We start from the raw sequence: 19,225 nt of genomic DNA, 5'->3' as shown, positions 1-19,225 counted from the left end.
GTATCGATCAGGGTGATGTCATTGAGCGTGGGCGTCAAGTTGCCATGATGCGGCTGATATACAGCAAAGCTGAATGTGTTCGCATATGGATAGATGCCCCTGGACTGAAGGATACGAGCGAGGTAGTGAAACCCCTGAAGACATTCCAATTTCAGGACAGTGAATCGAACTTTGGCCTCGGAAACGACCTCCACGTTTGGGTACCTTTGAGGGGTATGTTCCATAGCGGATACTGGAAGCGATTGTGGATGTAAGTAGCCGTCAACTTAGGCCGAGACGAATCGTAGCTGACATAACATGCGATCCATGTCAGTCGACAAGAGATATTCTATGCACAGCGCCTCACGCTTCAGAGTATGAATCTTTCAATTTCTCGTACCATTCTGTCACAGTTTCGCAAGAGCTGTGATGAACACCAACTCTAAACTCGGTACAAATATAGACATGCACTCGTGAATGACATTGAACGCGGTATTGAACTGTCGAATCTTCGCTGATAGGGCTCTTGCATCCAACAACCCGGGGAAAGAACAGCAAACGCTGATTGATTTGCTTACAGAAATTCGCGATCTGGAATCATCTAAGTTTCATGATCGCGTGTACGCAATCATGCACTTGGATTATGCCTTTCGAGAGGGAGAGATTGAGGTCAATTACACCAAAACACCTGGTCAGGTCATGCTTGATGTTGCCAAGTACCACGTGAACAAATTTTACAACCTTCGATTTCCACATGAGAGCATCCGGCGGCTCCCTAATCAGAATGGAATCTGCGAACATGACTTGGATCGCTCCATCCCCACATGGATTCCGTTGACCTGGAGGGGGCGGCATCTTGGAGGGGTTCCTGTCAAGTCTCGACAGCGAAAATACGAAGCTTCTGTGTACGCTAGGAGTGACAACCCTTTTTTACACAGCAATTCTGATCTTGGGGACTACGACGGAAGCAATGCCGACCAAAGCGACTTCGATCACGACTATTCTGACAGAAGCGATTCTGACGAAGGCGATTTTTCACGAAAGGGATGTTGGGGAACGGAATTTTGATTCTGATGACGAAGAGCTGTTTATCAAATGTGCTCCAAATTGCGTTGATGCAGAGACTATGCAATTACGCGCCTGTGGGTTCCGAGTCGTCAGCATACAGAGTCCGTTGAATCTTCCAGACAATGAAGAAACGATGACGCTCCTAAAATTTTGGTCTTCTGCCCTTGGCCAGCATATCCACTCATTTATCAGCTGCGATACCCCATGGTTACCACTTGATATGATCCGAGCCTTAGCATCCATTCGACTGGAGATAGACAAGGAGACTATCTACGAGGCTTGTGTGGCCGGACTCACGCATCTATTCGAGATCAGTCAACGTCCAGATTCGGCAGATCGTCCCTTCGGTTTCCTTGGATCCACCATTCTCGACTTGCTAGAACCCGTGCGAGACATACACGAATACGGGCTCCGCGCTGTCAACAACATCACCTCATCACTTGTGGGACGCATGAGCATTTTAACCGACAAACACTGCTTCGGACTTGTACCTCGGTGTGAAATAGGAGCTGGAGACGAGATATGGATGTTATCCGGATGTTCTCTGCCCTCAGTTCTGAGACAACAGAGCAACGGAACATATACACATATTTGCACGGCGCGTATTCCTTCCCTCATGAGTGACATCACAGGACATCCGGACATTCGACGATTAGCACCAGAGGCTGCGCCTGGAAATCAAATTGGCGAGTGGTCGATTGAGAATATCGAACTTAGTTGAGGAAGTTGGTTTCCAAGCTATGTCGACATGCTGTCATGGCATTTGGAGAGGTTAAACGAACCAGGGGGTGGTATATGAATTCGATATATCGGCGCTTGCAAAGCAATGGAGCGATTGATGTCACCTAACTTCGAGGCCTTCAACCAGAGCCCATATTGCGCCGACATGTCTGAAACAGTAAAGCCCTTGGGTGAAGGTGTAATGGTTGAGATGAAGAATCCACGATAGCCTACTATACATCACAACCTGACATGGATTAAGCCACAGCTGCATGACTAGGTATGCGACAGGACACGCAATGCATACTTACACTTTAGCGTTAGACAGTCTGGTCGAGCGATGTCTCTTCACCACCATCGACAAGGTTGGGTCATTACCCGCTATTGGAACGTTTTGATTACTACTATCGTTGTTTTACAGAAACCTTTAGAGCCGTCCCTGGATTCTAGCTAATAGAAATAGCTAGCTAAAACCACACCAGGAGCAGGCGTACCCATTCACTGCCGCTGCGGCAGATACGCTCCACCCGCCAGTACCAAATTCATCCTCGTGAACTGCACTTTGTACACGGGACTCTCCTTCGTCGGGAACGCACTGATCTGGTCTGCACTAACACCAGTCTCCTTGGTCGGTTTCTTCGCCGTGACGGTCTGTCCGCTTGCGCCCTTAGTCGTCAAAGCGCCGTCGGTGCCAGGCTTGCCCTCCTTTTCGCTCGTTTCTTGCAGCACGTCCCATACGCGCACTGTCTTGTCTGCGCCAGCCGAGACAAGGACGCTTGACTCCACGCTCCATGAAAGCGACCAGATGCCGCCCTTGCCGTGGCCGCGCATGCGCTTGCGGCGACGGCCAGTCTCGAGGGTCCATAGGATGATGTTGCCAGCGTCGTCGGCGGATGCGAGTGTCTTACCGTCTGGCGAGCAGGCGATGGCTGTGACGTTGCCAGTGTGGCCGGTGAAGAGGCGCAAACAGTTTCCGCCGGAGATGTGCCACATGCGGACTGTGCGGTCACACGAGCCGGTGAAGACGTAGAGGTTGTTGGGATGGAAGGCAACGCAGTCCACGTCGGCATCGTGACCCACGTATATGCGCAGAGGCTCGATGTGGTCCGTTGACCAGAGGCGGGCGGTGCGGTCGTTGCTACCTGTGAGGAAGTAGTGGCCGTACGGACCCCATTGCAGATCCCAGATGGGATTGTCATGTCCCCTGTAGGCAACCAGGCACGTGAATGTGTCTAAACTCCATAACCGTACTGTCTTGTCTTCTGAGCAGGAGAGCAGACATTGTGAGTTCGTGGGCGGGCCTGAGGGATCGGGGTTGCTTGTTGATGGCGAGAATGCGACGGCATACACGGGGCCTGCATGTCCAACTAGACGTCGCGATGATGATGGTTGTGCATTTGGTAAGTCATCTGGAGAGGTAAGAGGGCTGCCGTCCATGGCCCAGACGCGGATGTAAGACTCGGACATGCCGACCGCCACGAGGTTGTTGTCGCCTGAAAAGTCGATGCAGTTGACACTGTCGTAGGTGTTGTGGAACGTGTACATGGTCACGCTCACGGCCGGGCCCACGCCGCCCGTTCTGCCCTCCAGTTTGTATCGGTCGCGGTGCTCGATGATCTTCTGTACCTCCATCGATACGTCTCGTGCCAATGATGGTGGAAGGGGCACCGTCTCCCTCGATGGACCGTCTTCTGTCGGCTCACGCTTGATGCGCTGCTCAAACTCGTCCACGAGTGTTGTTTGCCCGGGTCTTGGCGCGGCCTTAGCGTCCTCGTCCTGCAAGGCGGCTCGGACATCTTCCTGCAGCTCTTGATCCTGCGGGTATGCGCCCAGCTGCAGCCTAATTCGCGATGCGTCTGCCTCAGGATCGTGACGAGCTGTGAGAGGATGGCCAGGGGCATGGCCGGGGATGCCTTCGTCTTCAGCCGGCAGATCATCATCACCTTGTCCACCAGCTAATATAGTAGCTAAGCTCTTCTCTGCGTTTGCTGTGCGGTCGACAGTCACAATATTGATGTGCTCTCTAATCACATCGAGTAACGCCTGTGCGCCGTCATGGACCTTAGACTCCAGGAATTGTATCAGGTTGAAGAAGGGTATTTTCGTCATGGTCAAGCGGTACTTGTTGTCTTGGTACAGTTTTGCGACGCGGCTCTCGGTCAGGTGCACTGGCAACCGCACTTGTCGCAACGATTTGATGTCCTCCTCATGATCTCGCTCGAACAGATTCTGGAACAGAACGAAGAAGGTCTCTGCGTCCTTGGTGTAGAAATCGCGTACCAAGTCCAAGAATGAGTATACGAAAACGGGCCATAACAGCTTTCTCAGCTCTGGCTTGTAGATGTCGAGATTATCCTCCGTGTATTTTCGCAGGAGCTCGAATGCTTTGGTCGCCTTGGGGCCGCCAGATTCGGTGCTCTGGGCCGCAAGGGTCTGGCCGTTGGCTTGCGGTTCGGACTCCTTGCGGAGCATTGCCTCGGTGCGGACATAGCCCTTTTTGGAAAGATATTCTAGCACCTGGGGGCGTTAGAGCGGTGTTCAGTACATTGCATTGCGCCTGAGTCAAATTCAAAGAAACGAGTAGCAGAACATCCTGAACTGACAAAAGGAGTGTTGAGCAGCCTAAATAGATCCTGATAGTATTCGTTGTTCCCAGGGTAGCTGACCTCCTGTAGCACATGTGCTCCGAGATTGTGATGTGTTTGCGCGTTGCTTCCGTATGGCGTCGCCGCAGAACTTGACCGGTGACCTGGCGGATTATTGCACAGTGGTTGAGACATGCTGGGTGAGGCGCGCAAGTTGAGGTGCAAGTTGGCCGTGCGGGAGGTCGTAAATGTTGTTTTCTTCGTCCATGCAATAACATGACGAGGTTGTCGGCGCAACAAAGAGCTGTAGGCTCCCGTGCCGATGCATTCACTCAGAGCTTGACTCAAATGCGCCAATGGAGGCGCGGAAACCATAACATAGGACGACAGAAAAGGAAAGATTCACTAACAATTTGATTGAGATTCTGCTGCGACTGCGGTCCGGCGGCGCCCACAGGCGGAGGACCTTGCTGTGGTGCCATGGCGTTGTGCGGTGGCAGTCCAGCACTTGGAGGTCCATTTCCCACACTCATCGCCCGCGCAGGTCCTCCCCCATTTGGGGGACCGGACATGGCGACGTTGTTCCTTCTCTTTCACGGCTTGCGCAGATGCCTATATTATACAACGAAGCAGGGACAGCTCGAGGCGCGTTGTGGACGGCGGTCGAATCGAAGCGCGCGTGAATGGTCTCGATGGGGAGAATGACCGATTGAAGACTTGCGCGTCAGTTCAAACGAGGGAATGTATTATGGGGCGTGATTATGTGGCTATTAATGGTGTTAAAGCAGTAAGATTGTCGCATGCGGTGAGAGCACGGAAGTGAAGTGAAGTGAAGTCGATCGCGACTGATGTGGCCCGTGCGGCGCTGTGGGGTTTCCCGTCGAGCTCCAGCCTTACCTCAACTCCCATTCCTCTGCTCAAGTAACGGTCGCATCGCTCCTTTGCTGCCTTTACTTGGTCGCGGACATTCAACTCACAGGTTATAATAATATATCACGCGCACAGTCATTACCACAACCGCTCAATCGCACCTTCCTCTCTACCATGTCGACCGAGGCAGACCAAGCGATCAAAGAACAAACATCAACACCCGCCCAAAGCGGCCTCCAGTCCAAATCCTCGCCCGCGCAACAATCGCAGACATACAACCAAATCGCCGCGACCCACATCGACAAACTCAGTAAAATCAACGAGCAGATCCCCAAGCTGCTCACTTACTTCGCCGCCGCCATCAGCCAACTCACCAACAATCCCGTCGAGACGCCCGCGCAGAAAGACCAGCCAGACACGCGCCAAGCGCGCGAACAGGCTCTATGGATGCAGACCGTCTTTGTGGGGCTGAGTATCAACCAGATTCGCGAGGCACTGCTCACGCAGATAAGCGACCTTGAGCGGTATGGTGTCATACCGGCCACGCAGGCAAAGTACACGGCCCAGCAAATCGGCAAGAATGCTCCTCAGCATGATCCTGAAGCGAGTGTGAAGAACGGTGGATATGGCGACTTTGACGTGGGTGTGCTGAATGCGAGGGCGGCGTCAGGACAGGTCGGCGGGGAAGATGTTTTGGATCGGGTTAAGGCGATTGTGGAGGAGCTGAAGAAGCGGGATGAGGGCGAAGAGGATGGAGAGAAAATGGCTGTGGATGGATGAAGAAGGCTGGACGTGTGACTCCTGGACGTGAGCTACGTTCGGATGAGTCGCAACTCCATCACAACCAGCCCATCGCATTGCTGGCATACCCAGGCCACAAGAACACTGCGACTTCATGCTTACCAGCGAAGATTTGTCTGAGGTAGCGTTTTTGCTAGTTGGAGCTACGACTACGAGGGGACCTGCGTGCTCACAGCCATTGGCGTGATGCAGAAGACCGGTAAGAAAACCGCCACGGAAGGCGATGAATGTATTCCGAAAGGTCAACCATACGTCAGACCGAGCCAGTCAAAAGGTCATCTGGTAGCTCCAATAATCAGCTGTAGAGACAGCACGACCTCAAACTCTCAAGGACACCTCGGAATGGAGGACCAGCTTTTGTAAGCCAATGCATCCCTCGCGGGGGAGTGTCCAGTAGATAGTACCCGATAGAACACACCGATATCAACGTTCTCAATGCCAATCCTAACCACCTCATCTCCGATCAAACAACGCCTCCCCCATCGTCCTAATATCCTCCCGGCGTCGTCCGACAACACCCCCCAATCAAGCCCGCCCCCGCTCTCTCCCACTCCACCGTCTTACTCGCCAAACCCTCGCCCTCCGTCCTGCTCCCCTCCCACTCCCTCGCCTTCGCATTCCACTGCTCCCCTGAATTCGGATACACAACCATTGTCCCCCTCTTCACCAACGGCTTGAGATTCTTCAGCGCCGCGAGCGCCAAATCGTCTGGCACGCAGTTAAACCCCAACCCCACCACTTGCTCCGCGGTCTCGAAGAGCGCCGCGATATCGACGAGTGAGGTCCCGTCGGCAATGTGCTCGGCGTCCCGCAGCGTGAACGTAAACCACGCTTCCGCATCTCTAAACTCTGACTGAAGCAAATCAAGCAGCGCCTCCGTCTCGCGTCTACTCGGGATAGTTTCGCACGCGAGAACATCGACGCCAGCATCAACAAGCGCCTGGACGCGGCCGCGGTGGAAATCCTTCATGGCCTCGTGCGCGACGTCATAGTCGCCGCGGTATTCAGACCCGTCGGAGAGATATGCGCCGTACGGGCCGACACTGCCTGCGACGAAGAGGTCTTCGCGTAGAGAGGCGGCGTCGACGCTTCTCTCGCATGACTCTTCTAGTTTCGATTGGACGTATTCGTCTCGCGCTTCGATGGCGAGTTGCACGCTCTTTTTCACAACATCTTTCGCTTCATTCTCACCCAAGCCCAAGTGCTTGACTAGGCCGGGGATGGACGCTTGGTAGCTTGCGGTGATGGCGATGTTGGCGCCGGCGCGGTAGTAGTCGAGATGCGTTTTTTTGATCAGGTCGGGACGGGACAGGAGGATGGAAGCGGACCAGAGGGAGCCGGATATATCGGCGCCCAGGTGTTCAAGGTAGGTTGCTAGGGCGCCGTCTATGAGGAGGGGGATGTCCGGGGAAGAATTTAGGTGCGTGGATATCTTATTTGGCCGCATGATGTAAATGTGAACCGTGTTTTTGAAGCGTGAAATGTCTTGTGGCCTAGCAGGAGACGACAAATTTTTCTTGCAGGTGGTTGGATTTCGCGCTTTGCGACTGTAAGGACGGTCTCACGTGTAGGCTCGACATGGAATCTGGAGAGAAAGATGTGATTGCAAGTGCCGATATGCGGAGACGGGACCCGAAGCTAAGCGCCATGGCATTTGTACTTAGTCTCATTGTGTAATTTGTATATCGCATGGCGATCTGATTGCAATCACCGACTGAGTTAGATCGGCTCGCAGGAAAGAGTGTTGCTGCTATGAGAGACCGTTCAGGATAGGGTAGGTTGATACCAACTGGTCTGTGCGCACTCACCCTCGGGCCCTCTCATGATCGACTTCTCCTCCTTGTAACAACAATTTACTCAAAATGTTGAAAGTCACCTAGTACACCTGACCTCAGTGGATTTGATGAATTGACGAAGCGATGGTACACGTAAATCTTCGCCTGTCAACATCCTTGGAGGTGTGAAGGTGGCGCTCATAGCAGTCGGGGAAGCTCAACCCCAAATCAAACCAACCGTTTCCACAAAGTATCACGGATCAGAAAGACCAATATGAAACGCTTCGACAGAGAAACCCGGCGTGGTCTACACCGAGACCCACATCCGCCCGTAGTGGAATCCATGGTCCCCAACATGGATGTACCAAGCGCCGTGGAAAACGTTCCAAAAAGTCCACCTTACGAAGCCGTGGCTCCGGCTGTTCCACCCTCCAAGCCATGGCCCTCCGCAGCTGCGCCTTCCACGCCGACTTCTTCGAGCCCGAAACACTCCAATGGGGCGGGTGGCACTACGCCTCGCGTATCTACCACCACCTCCTAACCACGTGCGTCCCCCATGCTCGCACCCAAACACCCAACTAATGAATCGCGCAGTGAAGCACTCACATACAACTCCTGGGCCATCTTCCAAGCCGCATATCCCGCGGACATCAACCCCCACCAGCACTTCCACATCCCCCCATCCACACACACATACGCGCCCACCCTCCTGCCCTCCCTAACATCTCGCCTGTCTAATCTCTCCCACCCGCTAATCACACACCTCTGCATCCGCAACTTTGCCCTCACGTTCACGGATCTAACCTCCCTCCTCTGCATCCCCACGCTCGGCGCCCTCGTCCTCGAACAGGCCCGGCCCGGCGGACTGTCTGAGATTACTAGCCGCCACTTCCTCGACTTCGCGCGCGCGGCGCGGGAAAAGGGTGGTTTGCAGCGCCTCAGAGTGTTGGTGGTGTGCGATTTTGGGCTGGGTAAGGGCGTGGTGCTGCGTGGTATGAGTGGGTTCCCCGCGTTGCGGCTCGTCGGGGTGGTGAATAGCAAGACGAGTGTGATGCATGGCGAGGATGTTGCGGGCTGGAGATGTGTGGAGGAGGATGAGTGAGTTTCGACAAAGAGGATGGGGCTTTGAGGCGGTGCTGATTCGTGTGTTAGGTTGGGGAAAGGGGTGAATGGGGTGTGGAACGCGTCGTATTTGACGAGTGAGAAGAAGATGCAGGACTTGTATGGTCTTGCTGGGGCGAGGGGTGGGGAGAGGGAAGGGGGAGAGCGGTCGGTTTCGATTACGTATGGGGGAGGTATGGGGAGGAGTATGCATGAAGCGACGGCGTGGTTTGTCCGAGATCACGCAGTGCAGGCTGAGGAGATGAAGAAGCCGGAAGTTGGTCAGCAGAGAGTGGAGGGAGGGGTTGCTAAGAAGCGTAAAATTCGTACGGGGAAGCAGATGGATGTTGGGTCTTTCTTGGGCGCGTTCAAGTGAAGATGATGGGACGTGTTAGTCGCCATGGCAAGAGATGGATCAATGCAAGTCGCATTCGATTAACATCACCATGCAAACGCCATGTGGCTTTGCAATGAAATCGGTTCTCCTTGACATCGAGGAAGTGTTGTAACGATTTGGAAAGAAGATTAAAAAGTCGCTCAAGTTGCACAGGTACGGTAAGAAAAAGGTTCTTGTGTTACTTCCAAATCGCATATTGTGCTCAATAGTTGGGCCAAGTGCCATATATATTGCGGACGCTGACGACGCACAACCCTGTTTCGGGCAATATGATGTTCCGAAAGAATAAGGAAAAGGAAAGAGCTCCAGGCTTCGTGTGAAATGTCGTCCATCTGGGTTTAAAACATCGCGTTGACCTCGAACCTCAACTCATCATCGCTTACTCCACAGACCCTGCTGTGTTTCCCTGATCCGCCTCTCCTGTTCCTTAATCATCTCTTCAGTCTGACCATGTCCATTCCCTCTGCTATCAATCTCCATCGGATCCTCATCTTCCGCCGGTTGCGGGATATTCGCAGGCGGCGCACCTCTCCTCGGCTCATTCGACCGCAAACCATCCATCATAGCCGCCCCACCACCTGCGCGAAGCTGATTGATCGCGCGGATAGTATCAATCGCGGCATGCAGCGTCCGCCTGGCGTTGAAGTTCTTCTTGACGGTGGGCAGTAGATCTTCCTCGCCCTCGCCTGGTCTGCCGAGATCGGCGACCCATGGGTGTGAGAGAGCTTCGTGGGACGTCATTCGCGACGCTGGGTCGACTGTCAGACATCGGCGGATGAATTCACGGGCTGTGAGGGAGACGCCGCGCCAGTATTCGAGGGGCGTGAAGGAGTAGTCGGCGACGAGGATGGCCTGCATCTCTTCGAGGTTGGAGTCTCGGTCGAAGGGGGTGTAGCCGCAGAGAAGGAAGTATGTGATGACGCCAATGGCCCAGATGTCACTGTTTTGGTGTCAGCAAAGCTCGCACGAGTTGGATTATGGCCTTCTTACACCGGCTTGCCATGGCCTGTCTTCCTGAAAATCTCAGGTGCCATGTACCCTGGGGTTCCACATGTGGTTGTAAGGACATGGAATTGCTCCTCGTCCATGATTCGCGATAGCCCGAAATCAGCAATCAGCAGATCAGCGTTGTCCTCTGGTGTTCTGAACAGAAGGTTCTCGGGCTTCAGGTCTCGATGTACAATGCCGTGATCGTGGAGATAGGCAACGGCGGAGAGCGTCGCTCGGATCAGGTCGGCGGCATCAGACTCGTAGTAGTTGCCTTTTCTGCAGATGCGATCGAACAGCTCGCCTCCAAGCGCGAGATCGGTCACGAGGTAAACTGCACACAGAGTCAGCTATGCGCCCAGCCTAGAAGCATAGCATATCATACGGTTGTTCATGGTCTCAAAGTAGTCAACCAAGGTGAGAATGTTCCTGTGGCCCATGGACACTCTCTTCAACACGGCGATCTCATTTCTGACCTGATTGTATCATCAGCCTGGGATCGAACTGGACCATGGGGTGTCCACGAACCATGTGTTCTCGGCCAGCCATAAGCCTTTTGTTTATGACTTTGGCGGCATAATATCTCCCCGTGTCGATGTGCACGCACTCCTTGACAACCGAGTAACTTCCTGCACCCAGCGTCTTTCCCGTCTTGTATCGACATGGCTGCACTTGTGCCTGTGTTTGTGGTGTTTGCGCCCCAGAAGCGCCGTTGGAAGCCATTGTTGCTTATGTCCCTTAGGTTCGTTGCGCCAGAATGACAAGGTGTGTATGTTCTGCGTTCGAGTGGTGGGTGCGCAGTCGTACGCGTCGGGCGGCGTAGCCTTCGTTGGGCGCTGATGGTATTTACCGCGACTTATGGCGGATTATGGTCGCAGGGCAAGCGAATGCGATGCTTCTCGGTTGGTTTACAGGTCCAATCCTGTATGAAGCAAGTAACGATGGTCACGCGCAAAGATGTCTAGTAATCGCAGGACGTCTTCAGCAAGATTGGTGGTACGGTAGCTGCTGCCCCTCACTGCGTGTATTGGAGAAAGAAATGACACGTTTCGTGAACGAGGGATAGAAGCAGATGCTGGGTATGTGTTGCAATACCAGAAGAGTCGATAGCAAGGCTGCGAACGGTGAATCAAAGAGGATTGTGATCCAGACGTCGTTTGTGGAGGGGTGCGATCCGCGCCGGTGAAGATACCCCAGCTACCCGCGACTCGCTAATTGGTCTGATAGTGGAGACGTGGGGCAGCCATGCAGGGCCTCAGCTTGACATGGTTCATGTGAGATTGTACGCATACAAATTGATGTCATGTTTCACGTTCTATTATTCAAGTCTATCAGATCTTATGCCTACACCTGGTCGAAAAGGTCCATTGTCCATAGAGTGATTCGGAATCTAGTCAATCAAGACCGGGCTATGCGCATGCGAACGTAGTAGCACGTAGAGAGCTTATGACTTGACAAGCAGACTGTGTCCATCCATGGCTTCTGGTTGTTGCAGGCCCATGACGGCAAGAACTGTGGGCGCGACATCACCGAGAACGCCGTCGGTCTTCTTCAGACTCCAGGATTCAGGGGCATTGGCCATGACGAAGGGGACCTTGTTGGTGGTATGCGACGTCTTGGGCGTGCCCTCCTCTGTAAGCATCTCTTCGGCATTACTGGTGTCTGTCAGTATCGTACCCACAAGCGCCTCGAATTGATTACTTACCCATGGTCCGCAGTGACGAACAAAACGTAGCCGCTCTCCTTGCACTGCTCATAGACCCTCTTGATAGCCTTGTCTGTCTCTGTGCAGCCCTCGATGGCAGCCTTGTACACACCAGTGTGGCCAACCATGTCTGGTGGCGCAAAGTTGTTCATCAAGAACTCAAACTTGCCTGTCTGAATCCTCTCACAAAGCTTGTCGGCAACCGCCATTGCACTCATCGTAGGCTGGAGATCGTAGGTGGCAACCTTTGGTGAAGGAACCATCTCACGCTCTTCATTTTCAAACTGCTTCTCAACGCCGCCGTTGAAGAAGAAGGTGACGTGGGCGTACTTCTCGGTCTCTGCAACATGACACTGCTTGACGCCCTGCTTGCCCAGAGTCTCCGCGAGTACATCGTCCATTCTCTGGGGCGGGAAAGCAACAGGGAAAGTGTACTTGGGGTTGTATGAGGTCATGGTGGTAAGGGACATGTTCTTGGGGTAGGGGAAATCGGCCTTGGGTGAACGGTCGACATCGCCGAGGAGCTGTGTGATTTCACGAACACGGTCGGAGCGGTAGTTGAAGAAGAACAGTGTATCGTCGTCTGCACCAATTAGCATTCGGACATGCGGGTACTCGGGCTATGGGTTTTTCGTCTTTACCTTGTATTCTGCGCTCCTTTCCACCCACAATGATGGGCTTCAGGAACTCGTCGTTCTCGTCTTTGCTGTATCGCTCCTTGATGGTGGCTACCGGATCGCTGCTCTCCTCGCCCTCACCAGTTACAAGACCCTTCATGCCAATCTCTACTCGGTCCCACCTCTTATCGCGATCCATGATGTAGTAGCGACCGACCACTGTTGCGATGTCACCGAGTCCGATCTCCTTGGTGGCCTTCAGAAGAGTCTCCATGTAGCCAGCCGCGGACTTGGGGTCAGTGTCACGACCGTCAGCGAAGAAGTGGATGTACGCCTTGGGGACGCCCTGCTGCTTTGCGACCTTGAGGAACTCGATTAAGTGGTCCATGTGCGAATGGACACCGCCATCGGAGACCAAACCGCAGAAGTGAAGCCTGCCATTGCCATCGATTGCCCGCTGGAACGACTTCTTGACCGTCTCCACATCTTTCAGCTTGCCCTCCTTGATGGTCTGGGCAATGCGGACGGAATCCTGCCATACGACGCGGCCTGCGCCAATGTTCAAGTGGCCGACCTCGCTGTTGCCCATGAGGCCCTCAGGAAGTCCGACGGCTAGGGAGGAAGCCTCGAGCTCAGTGAATCCCTGTGCGGTTTTCGAGCCGTCCTTCATGAATCCATCCATGGTAGGAGTATCGGCGGCCAGGATAGCATCGCCATCTTTGCGCGAGTTTTCGGTCGCGATGCCCCAACCGTCAATGACGATGAGGACGGCTTTCTGGTCGACCTTGGCCATGTTTTCGGCGATTCTGGTGATGTGCGGATATGAATTGAAGAACCGCTTCTTAGAATGTATGAAGAAAAAGCGATCGCGCCGTGAGAGAGAAAACGGTAGCGGACCGTGAAACTGTTGATGGTGGGGCAAGGATGGAGGGGCTACCAATAAATCATCCCAAGGTCGGAGAGCTTCACACGTCACAACCTCCGAGCATCACTCCTCGTCAGCCCACATCGACACCCCATTACCCGCGGCCGCTTCTCTCAACTCCCCAAAAGAAAGCGCATTATCTAGCGATCCAATCGACGCGTGACAATTGCTCAACAATTGCTCGACCCGTGGTGGCACAGCACGTCTCCATCTCCAATCAACATCCCGGCATCTCAGCCCTGCGCGTCGGACAGGCGCGTCACCCCGCGTCGGCGCGCTCAACGCCAATCTAGCTTGGTAGCTCTATATTCCTTCTGAGACTTCATACATCATGTCCAGCGCTCCGACACCCCACGCACCGCCGTCAGCGCGAGCATCCCAGCCGCCTACGGGTGCTGCGACCCCGGCCCTGCCTTTTGCGGCGCCACCCATACCTAGCATTCCTCCGCCCTCTACCTTCGACGTCCTGCCCGACCTCCACAAGCTCCTCAAAAGGCTTCTCGAGACACCGTCGCAACCGCCAGCCGCGACCCCTACGCCATCCCAGTTATCTGCAGATGGCCCCCTCGAGATCCAGCACGTCGCAACCGCCGCGAACGACATCCGTCTAAAGATCCAAAAGGCACGACGCGCCGTCATGGCCCTGCCTGACGTAGACCGGACGTGCGAGGACCAAGAGGAAGAGATTGAGGATCTCGAAGCGCGCATTACCAGCCTCAAGACTTTCTTGAAGGAGCTAGGGCGCCCGGCGGCGGACCCCGAGGACGGAGACCAGAGTATGACGGGCTGATCGAAACACCCCATCTGGACCTCCATTGATGCTTTCTAGGCTTCATGTCCGGCGACTGCATGGATGCGCTGGACTTCGCGCTTGCTCAGGGCGCTGAATGGTAGGCAGTGTTACCGCATCTGAAGGATACCTACTAAGACATCAATTAGATGGACATAGTATACTCCAGCGAAAAGCGCAAAATGACACAGATCTTGGGTGTAGGTTACACGTTGTGATGGTCACGGAACCGGGCAGTCCCACGCTTTGAGGACTTCGTACACGTATGATGAAGCCTTGTATGAGATCGTACGAAGTGACGACTCACAACCAGGCATGAGACCTAGTCGTGAAGGTATGTCCAGCGCACCTTTCACATGTGTGAGATGTAGACAATGACGTCTACACCAAACAAAAGTCTCATGCAGTGTAGCGGAGGCATCAAGGGTGCGATGTGCCCCTTTATAAATCATGTCACGAGCTCTGCCTGTACGAACTCGCGGCTCGGAAGCCAAAGAATGATTCTAACATTTATGAATAAATAAACAATGTATACTTCCTCTTCCACCAACATTCTCTTCGGAATACAGATCATGAATACGTGGAACATAAAAATCGGACATGTTGACACCTAATCTGTGTCGTCAGACTCAACATTCTCTGGTTTCGACTATTCCCACGACTACACCGACAAGTACGCAGTGTTACCGCACCCGCGGGATACTTACTGCGGCATCAAGCAGATATGTCTTCTGTCATGAGCATGACCGCGCATATTCCAAGCATCATCGCGTTAAAAAAAAATAGAGTCTGCTCTGTGCAAATTTGCGTGATCTTTTCAAGTCATTATTCAAAGACCTACGGGTGGTAGGTGAATCGGTGTATCTCCCTACCATGCTCTCAAGAAATCATCTTGCATCCATCCAGATAAAAGGCCCATCGTAGCTGTGTCTGCCTGCAAGAAGTCGAAAAAAGAAGAAGAAGTAAAACATGTCCTTAGCAAATGACGCCCCCTCAAAAAGCTCGACGCTGACCTCTTTCCCCCCAAAACGCCATGTGAACACCATACACCCAAGAATCCGCTCCAAGCAAGAAACGCCATGCCCAACATCGGTGCTCCCCCTATGCGAAAACAGCATCATCGTCGTCGTCCCCCTCGTCATCACTCCCCGGCTCCGTCGGCCAATGCGCAGGCTTCACAACCCTACTGCGCTCCTCACCCGCCCTGGGCTTGCGTCCATGCACGACATAGACCTTGTAAAACGCATGCACGCTCTTATCCACAATGGCGGTCCTGAGGTGCGCAAGGTAGACCTCAACCTCGACCTCTGTCCAGCCGAGCGCTTTGACAAAGTACTCGATAGACCACGCGTGCACGCCCTCGCACATGTTCCACATCATGAATTTGCCGATGAGTTTGTCGCGCGGGTCCTTGGCCCAGGCGTTGACGGGGATGTGAAAGACTTCCTCATACACGTCCACAAAGCCCGCTTGTTCGTACCACGTCTTGAGTTTGTTCGCGATGCGCAGCGGCGTGCCGAGCTGCATGGCCGCCTTATCCTCGAGTCTCGTCCACTCGAGCAACTCCCAGTCGGCAGGCATGGTGCCGTCGGTGCAGTAGAGTTTTGGGTAGAGTTCGTGCGACTCCATGAAGCCGCCGGGCTCGAGGTTGTTGAAGCCTTTTTGGATGATTTCGCGAAAGTCGCGGAAGATGCCCATGGACATGCGCGTGTGGATGTAGTCGTAGGGTTGGGTGCAGTGCCACCATTCTTTGCGGCGGATGTCGTCGATGAAGAAGTCGACGTTGGCGGGGGTGCTATTTCAATCTTGTCAGTGGTCGTTTTTTCTTGTCGTGGAGGGGGTTGAGAAGAGATGGTGGCGTACACGTCAGGTTGTATCGGAGAGAGGTCGATGCCTTCTATCTGTTTGAGCGATTAGACCTCGTGACGAATACAATCGAGTCAATGAAGACGCACCCGAGCCTTTGGAAACTCTCTAGCTGCCGGATGTTAGTAGTATATTCGTGCATGTGCTGCGCCGCAGACGTACCCATTTCCAGACACCATATTCCCGTGCCGCAGCCAATGTCCAGCATGCGCTTCGGACGCTTGAGCGGGGCAAACCAGTTTTTATTCTGCAGCAGCACGCGTAGGATGGTGTGCTGCATGTTCAAGCGTTCGTTTTCTTGCTGGCGGTCGCATGTCAGTTCTTGGACGAATGGGTGGTTCGCGACGGTGAGGGGCATACCGCATCGTTGGGGAACGGATACGCTGTTGGAATAGTAACATTAGCAAACCTGCTGTCGCGGATAACACATCGTGTGCATGAGAACTAACCTCCGGCCATATATCGGTGGTATGTTCGGCCATGTTGTCGCACATAGTCCCATATACTCGGCGTGAGACTCTGTGTTTCTCTGCGCCAATGCTCGTCAGCAGGACACCCAGCAAAGCTTCGCAGATGTGCAACTCACGATTCAAAGTCCGCCTCGTCCGATTGAGGATCCGACTGTGTGGGAATGGGGTCAGCTACGCGTTGGCCTTGATCGCGCTGCGGGGTGGAATAGCAGCATTTCGCACGTCGCCACCTACATCAGCCTCGAGGGTGGAGTGAGTAATGTCCGTGTAGTCAGTGAGGTCCGTGGCCGACGACAGCGGGCGCAGTGGGCGCTGGCGTATGGTGTTCATTATGAATTAAAAAGGGCAAGACACGCGCGGGCAGGTGTGGGCGACACTCTTGTCGACGGGCTTCCAGAGGACAGACGCGGACCAAGGAGCTGGGTGGGTGAACGCTTCCAGCGACAAGGTACTGGATGGGCTGGAGGCGGTCAGACGGCGACGGTCTGGGCACCTGGGGAAGCAGAACGAGTCCCCCTCGTCGCTTAATAAAACACCAACACACCGCATCGCCAGCCTGCGTCTAATCACCAGTGCGTCTTTGCGCCTCCGTATGTACCCAGCGCGATTTGCGGCGAAACGCATACGCTTGTGTTACCGTGCCCATGGGTGCCAGCGACGCCCGACCGCCTGGTCGAGTTTTGACATGTCGTCTACACTTGTCATGTCATGCACCCGCCGCAATGCATTCGGGCCTTTGAGGCTCTGTCGGCCACGCCGCAATAATCCAACTGCGCCTGGATGCCGGGTCGACATCTAGAACTCCAACACCGCCGATATTGCTACCGGTGCTGTCTGCAGGACGTCAATTGACCGCGTCTTGGGATTCGCACTTGGCGAGCTTGACCACAACGTCGGATACGCTGGCGAAGATTTACGTTTTGTTGGGTCCGGCAGCATGCGGGTCTAGTGGATGTGGCTTTTGTAGCTTTGGGACTCGACGACTTAGTGAGGGGAGACGTCACTGGCTTGATGTCCGTCTATGGGGTTTTGGGATGGAAAGATTGATTGTTGTGAGTCTGCATTTTGATGTCACTCTTTGCTTGATACTGTAGACTAGCCAGATCTCCATGAAAGTGAGACATCCTGTACGCTTGCCCAGACAAACTTCAATACGGCGCTGTGTAACCCACCACCGACGGAAGAACATCGACTATCTTTTTCTTCGAATTACTGCATCCGTCCTCCGTTGACTGTATTCTCTCTCCGCGCGCCTCACCGCCTGCATGATATTCCCGCGTTGATAGTCCTCTAGACTAATCTTCGCACTGCACCCGTCGCTCTTAGCAAAGAACGTCTCAATTGCCTCACTGTTCTCCCAACGCGCCACTATATCCCGCCTCTTCGCAGCCGCCGGCAACAGACTTGCCCAATACTTCAAGTCTATGGACGACACCTTTGCGGAGACGACATAGTCTGCGACCTGCGTCGCCGGCGATCTGAAGAAAACCTGCACCTGCCGCAGATCAGGGAGGCGGGATTCATTCCCCTGCAGCAAGTTTTTCCGGTGGTGGATGTCGTTGAGCAAGTTCCACGGACAAGTAGCGGCGTCGCAGTATATCCGCAGGACTTCTAGGTCATCGGGGATTAGTTCTCTGGTGTACGGGCACGCACACGGACACGGGCGTCCACTTAGAGGTATGGAAGCGCCACTTAGCGAGAGAGTCTTGAGATGCGTCCATCGCCATGTGTTGGGTCGCGTGCCCCTAATGCACATGTTGACTTGCGCCTTGGTGAAGGTGAGTTCCTCAATGCGCGGCCTGGTTTTCTCCAGTAGCCCGTCGATGAGGAGAACTTGGCTGTGGTGGACCCCCCAACGAGGTCGTCCTTCTCCGGGAGCCACTAACAGCTCGCGATAGCCGGCTGTGTAGAAGCCGCCGAATTCCGCTGCAATGTCCAAGTGTTTCGCAGGGACAATGGCAAGGAGGACAAGAACCCAAAGCTCATACGTCTGCTTGGACTTGGTGACTTCGAATTCGCACTGATTGGGCAGCTTGCTCTCTGGGAATAAGTCGCGGACGAATTGTTCGCACGCGTTCCGTGCTGCTGGACGTGGGAAGAAAGGAGCGTGCTTTTTCCTAGTGTCCAGTAGCTTGACACGAATGATACGTCGGATCCATGTTTGGTGGTCAGAGAGAAGCTCGAGGTATCTGGGGATGCCTCGGATAGACACGGTACCGTTGCAAATCAGCGCCTCGTTGGCGATGTGTCTGAAGCGGCGATGTGTAAGTGCCAGGTGCCGGAAGGCGGCTGACGTGTCGTCGTTAACCGCGGAGGCGATTTGGAGGAGAAGCTCTTCGGGTAAGTGGAGAAATCGTGCCATGAGGACGTCGAGATGGGGAGGGCATGTTTGAGTAGCTAAAGCTTGAAGTTTGAAATGGTGGAGTGTGCTGGGATAGATAGATAGAAACCTCGTGTGTACGACTGATTTTACACCAGCGGTCAAGTCAGGGTCTGACCGGACTCTTTGCTGAACCATGGTAGTTGACTCTTTGTGAATGAGCGTCAAGCTTTATATCCATTGTTGTTT

At 54.0% G+C, this 19,225-nt stretch overlaps 10 protein-coding genes across 10 annotated transcripts; 4 read left to right on the top strand and 6 right to left on the bottom strand.

The window, feature by feature from the left end:
- Positions 1-609: 609 nt before the first annotated feature.
- Positions 610-1,768, top strand: SNOG_15783 (hypothetical protein; the record flags this gene model as incomplete). Its single annotated transcript, XM_001805869.1, has 2 exons — positions 610-895; positions 918-1,768. 2 exons carry the CDS (start codon positions 610-612, stop codon positions 1,766-1,768), a joined length of 1,137 nt encoding a protein of 378 aa, XP_001805921.1.
- Positions 1,769-2,135: 367 nt separating this feature from the next.
- On the bottom strand, positions 2,136-4,239 carry SNOG_15782 (hypothetical protein; the record flags this gene model as incomplete). The annotated part of the gene is made up of 1 exon (XM_001805868.1): positions 2,136-4,239. One exon carries the CDS (start codon positions 4,237-4,239, stop codon positions 2,266-2,268), a length of 1,974 nt encoding a protein of 657 aa, XP_001805920.1. The 3' UTR covers positions 2,136-2,265.
- A 1,157-nt stretch (positions 4,240-5,396) lies between these two features.
- SNOG_15781 (hypothetical protein) lies at positions 5,397-6,002 on the top strand (the record flags this gene model as incomplete). The annotated part of the gene is made up of 1 exon (XM_001805867.1): positions 5,397-6,002. One exon carries the CDS (start codon positions 5,397-5,399, stop codon positions 6,000-6,002), a length of 606 nt encoding a protein of 201 aa, XP_001805919.1.
- Positions 6,003-6,510: 508 nt separating this feature from the next.
- Positions 6,511-7,470, bottom strand: SNOG_15780 (hypothetical protein; the record flags this gene model as incomplete). The annotated part of the gene is made up of 1 exon (XM_001805866.1): positions 6,511-7,470. One exon carries the CDS (start codon positions 7,468-7,470, stop codon positions 6,511-6,513), a length of 960 nt encoding a protein of 319 aa, XP_001805918.1.
- Positions 7,471-8,236: 766 nt separating this feature from the next.
- On the top strand, positions 8,237-9,275 carry SNOG_15779 (hypothetical protein; the record flags this gene model as incomplete). The annotated part of the gene is made up of 3 exons (XM_001805865.1): positions 8,237-8,343; positions 8,393-8,896; positions 8,951-9,275. The coding sequence occupies 3 exons, from the start codon at positions 8,237-8,239 to the stop codon at positions 9,273-9,275; spliced, it is 936 nt and encodes a 311-aa protein (XP_001805917.1).
- A 393-nt stretch (positions 9,276-9,668) lies between these two features.
- On the bottom strand, positions 9,669-11,006 carry SNOG_15778 (hypothetical protein; the record flags this gene model as incomplete). Its single annotated transcript, XM_001805864.1, has 4 exons — positions 9,669-10,236; positions 10,287-10,617; positions 10,669-10,754; positions 10,891-11,006. The coding sequence occupies 4 exons, from the start codon at positions 11,004-11,006 to the stop codon at positions 9,669-9,671; spliced, it is 1,101 nt and encodes a 366-aa protein (XP_001805916.1).
- Positions 11,007-11,578: 572 nt separating this feature from the next.
- SNOG_15777 (hypothetical protein) lies at positions 11,579-13,398 on the bottom strand (the record flags this gene model as incomplete). Its single annotated transcript, XM_001805863.1, has 3 exons — positions 11,579-11,938; positions 11,989-12,571; positions 12,630-13,398. 3 exons carry the CDS (start codon positions 13,396-13,398, stop codon positions 11,728-11,730), a joined length of 1,563 nt encoding a protein of 520 aa, XP_001805915.1. The 3' UTR covers positions 11,579-11,727.
- Positions 13,399-13,861: 463 nt separating this feature from the next.
- Positions 13,862-14,424, top strand: SNOG_15776 (hypothetical protein; the record flags this gene model as incomplete). Its single annotated transcript, XM_001805862.1, has 2 exons — positions 13,862-14,306; positions 14,360-14,424. 2 exons carry the CDS (start codon positions 13,862-13,864, stop codon positions 14,422-14,424), a joined length of 510 nt encoding a protein of 169 aa, XP_001805914.1.
- A 997-nt stretch (positions 14,425-15,421) lies between these two features.
- On the bottom strand, positions 15,422-16,986 carry SNOG_15775 (hypothetical protein; the record flags this gene model as incomplete). Its single annotated transcript, XM_001805861.1, has 4 exons — positions 15,422-16,107; positions 16,349-16,569; positions 16,773-16,849; positions 16,879-16,986. 4 exons carry the CDS (start codon positions 16,984-16,986, stop codon positions 15,422-15,424), a joined length of 1,092 nt encoding a protein of 363 aa, XP_001805913.1.
- An 862-nt stretch (positions 16,987-17,848) lies between these two features.
- On the bottom strand, positions 17,849-19,018 carry SNOG_15773 (hypothetical protein; the record flags this gene model as incomplete). The annotated part of the gene is made up of 1 exon (XM_001805860.1): positions 17,849-19,018. The coding sequence occupies one exon, from the start codon at positions 19,016-19,018 to the stop codon at positions 17,849-17,851; it is 1,170 nt and encodes a 389-aa protein (XP_001805912.1).
- Positions 19,019-19,225: the final 207 nt, after the last annotated feature.

The sequence above is a fragment of the Parastagonospora nodorum genome (genome assembly GCF_000146915.1).
Source record: "Parastagonospora nodorum SN15 chromosome Unknown scaffold_40, whole genome shotgun sequence".
Lineage (NCBI taxonomy): Eukaryota > Fungi > Ascomycota > Dothideomycetes > Pleosporales > Phaeosphaeriaceae > Parastagonospora > Parastagonospora nodorum.
Note: the sequence above shows the minus strand (reverse complement) of the source record. Positions and strands in the feature narration are given on the sequence as shown.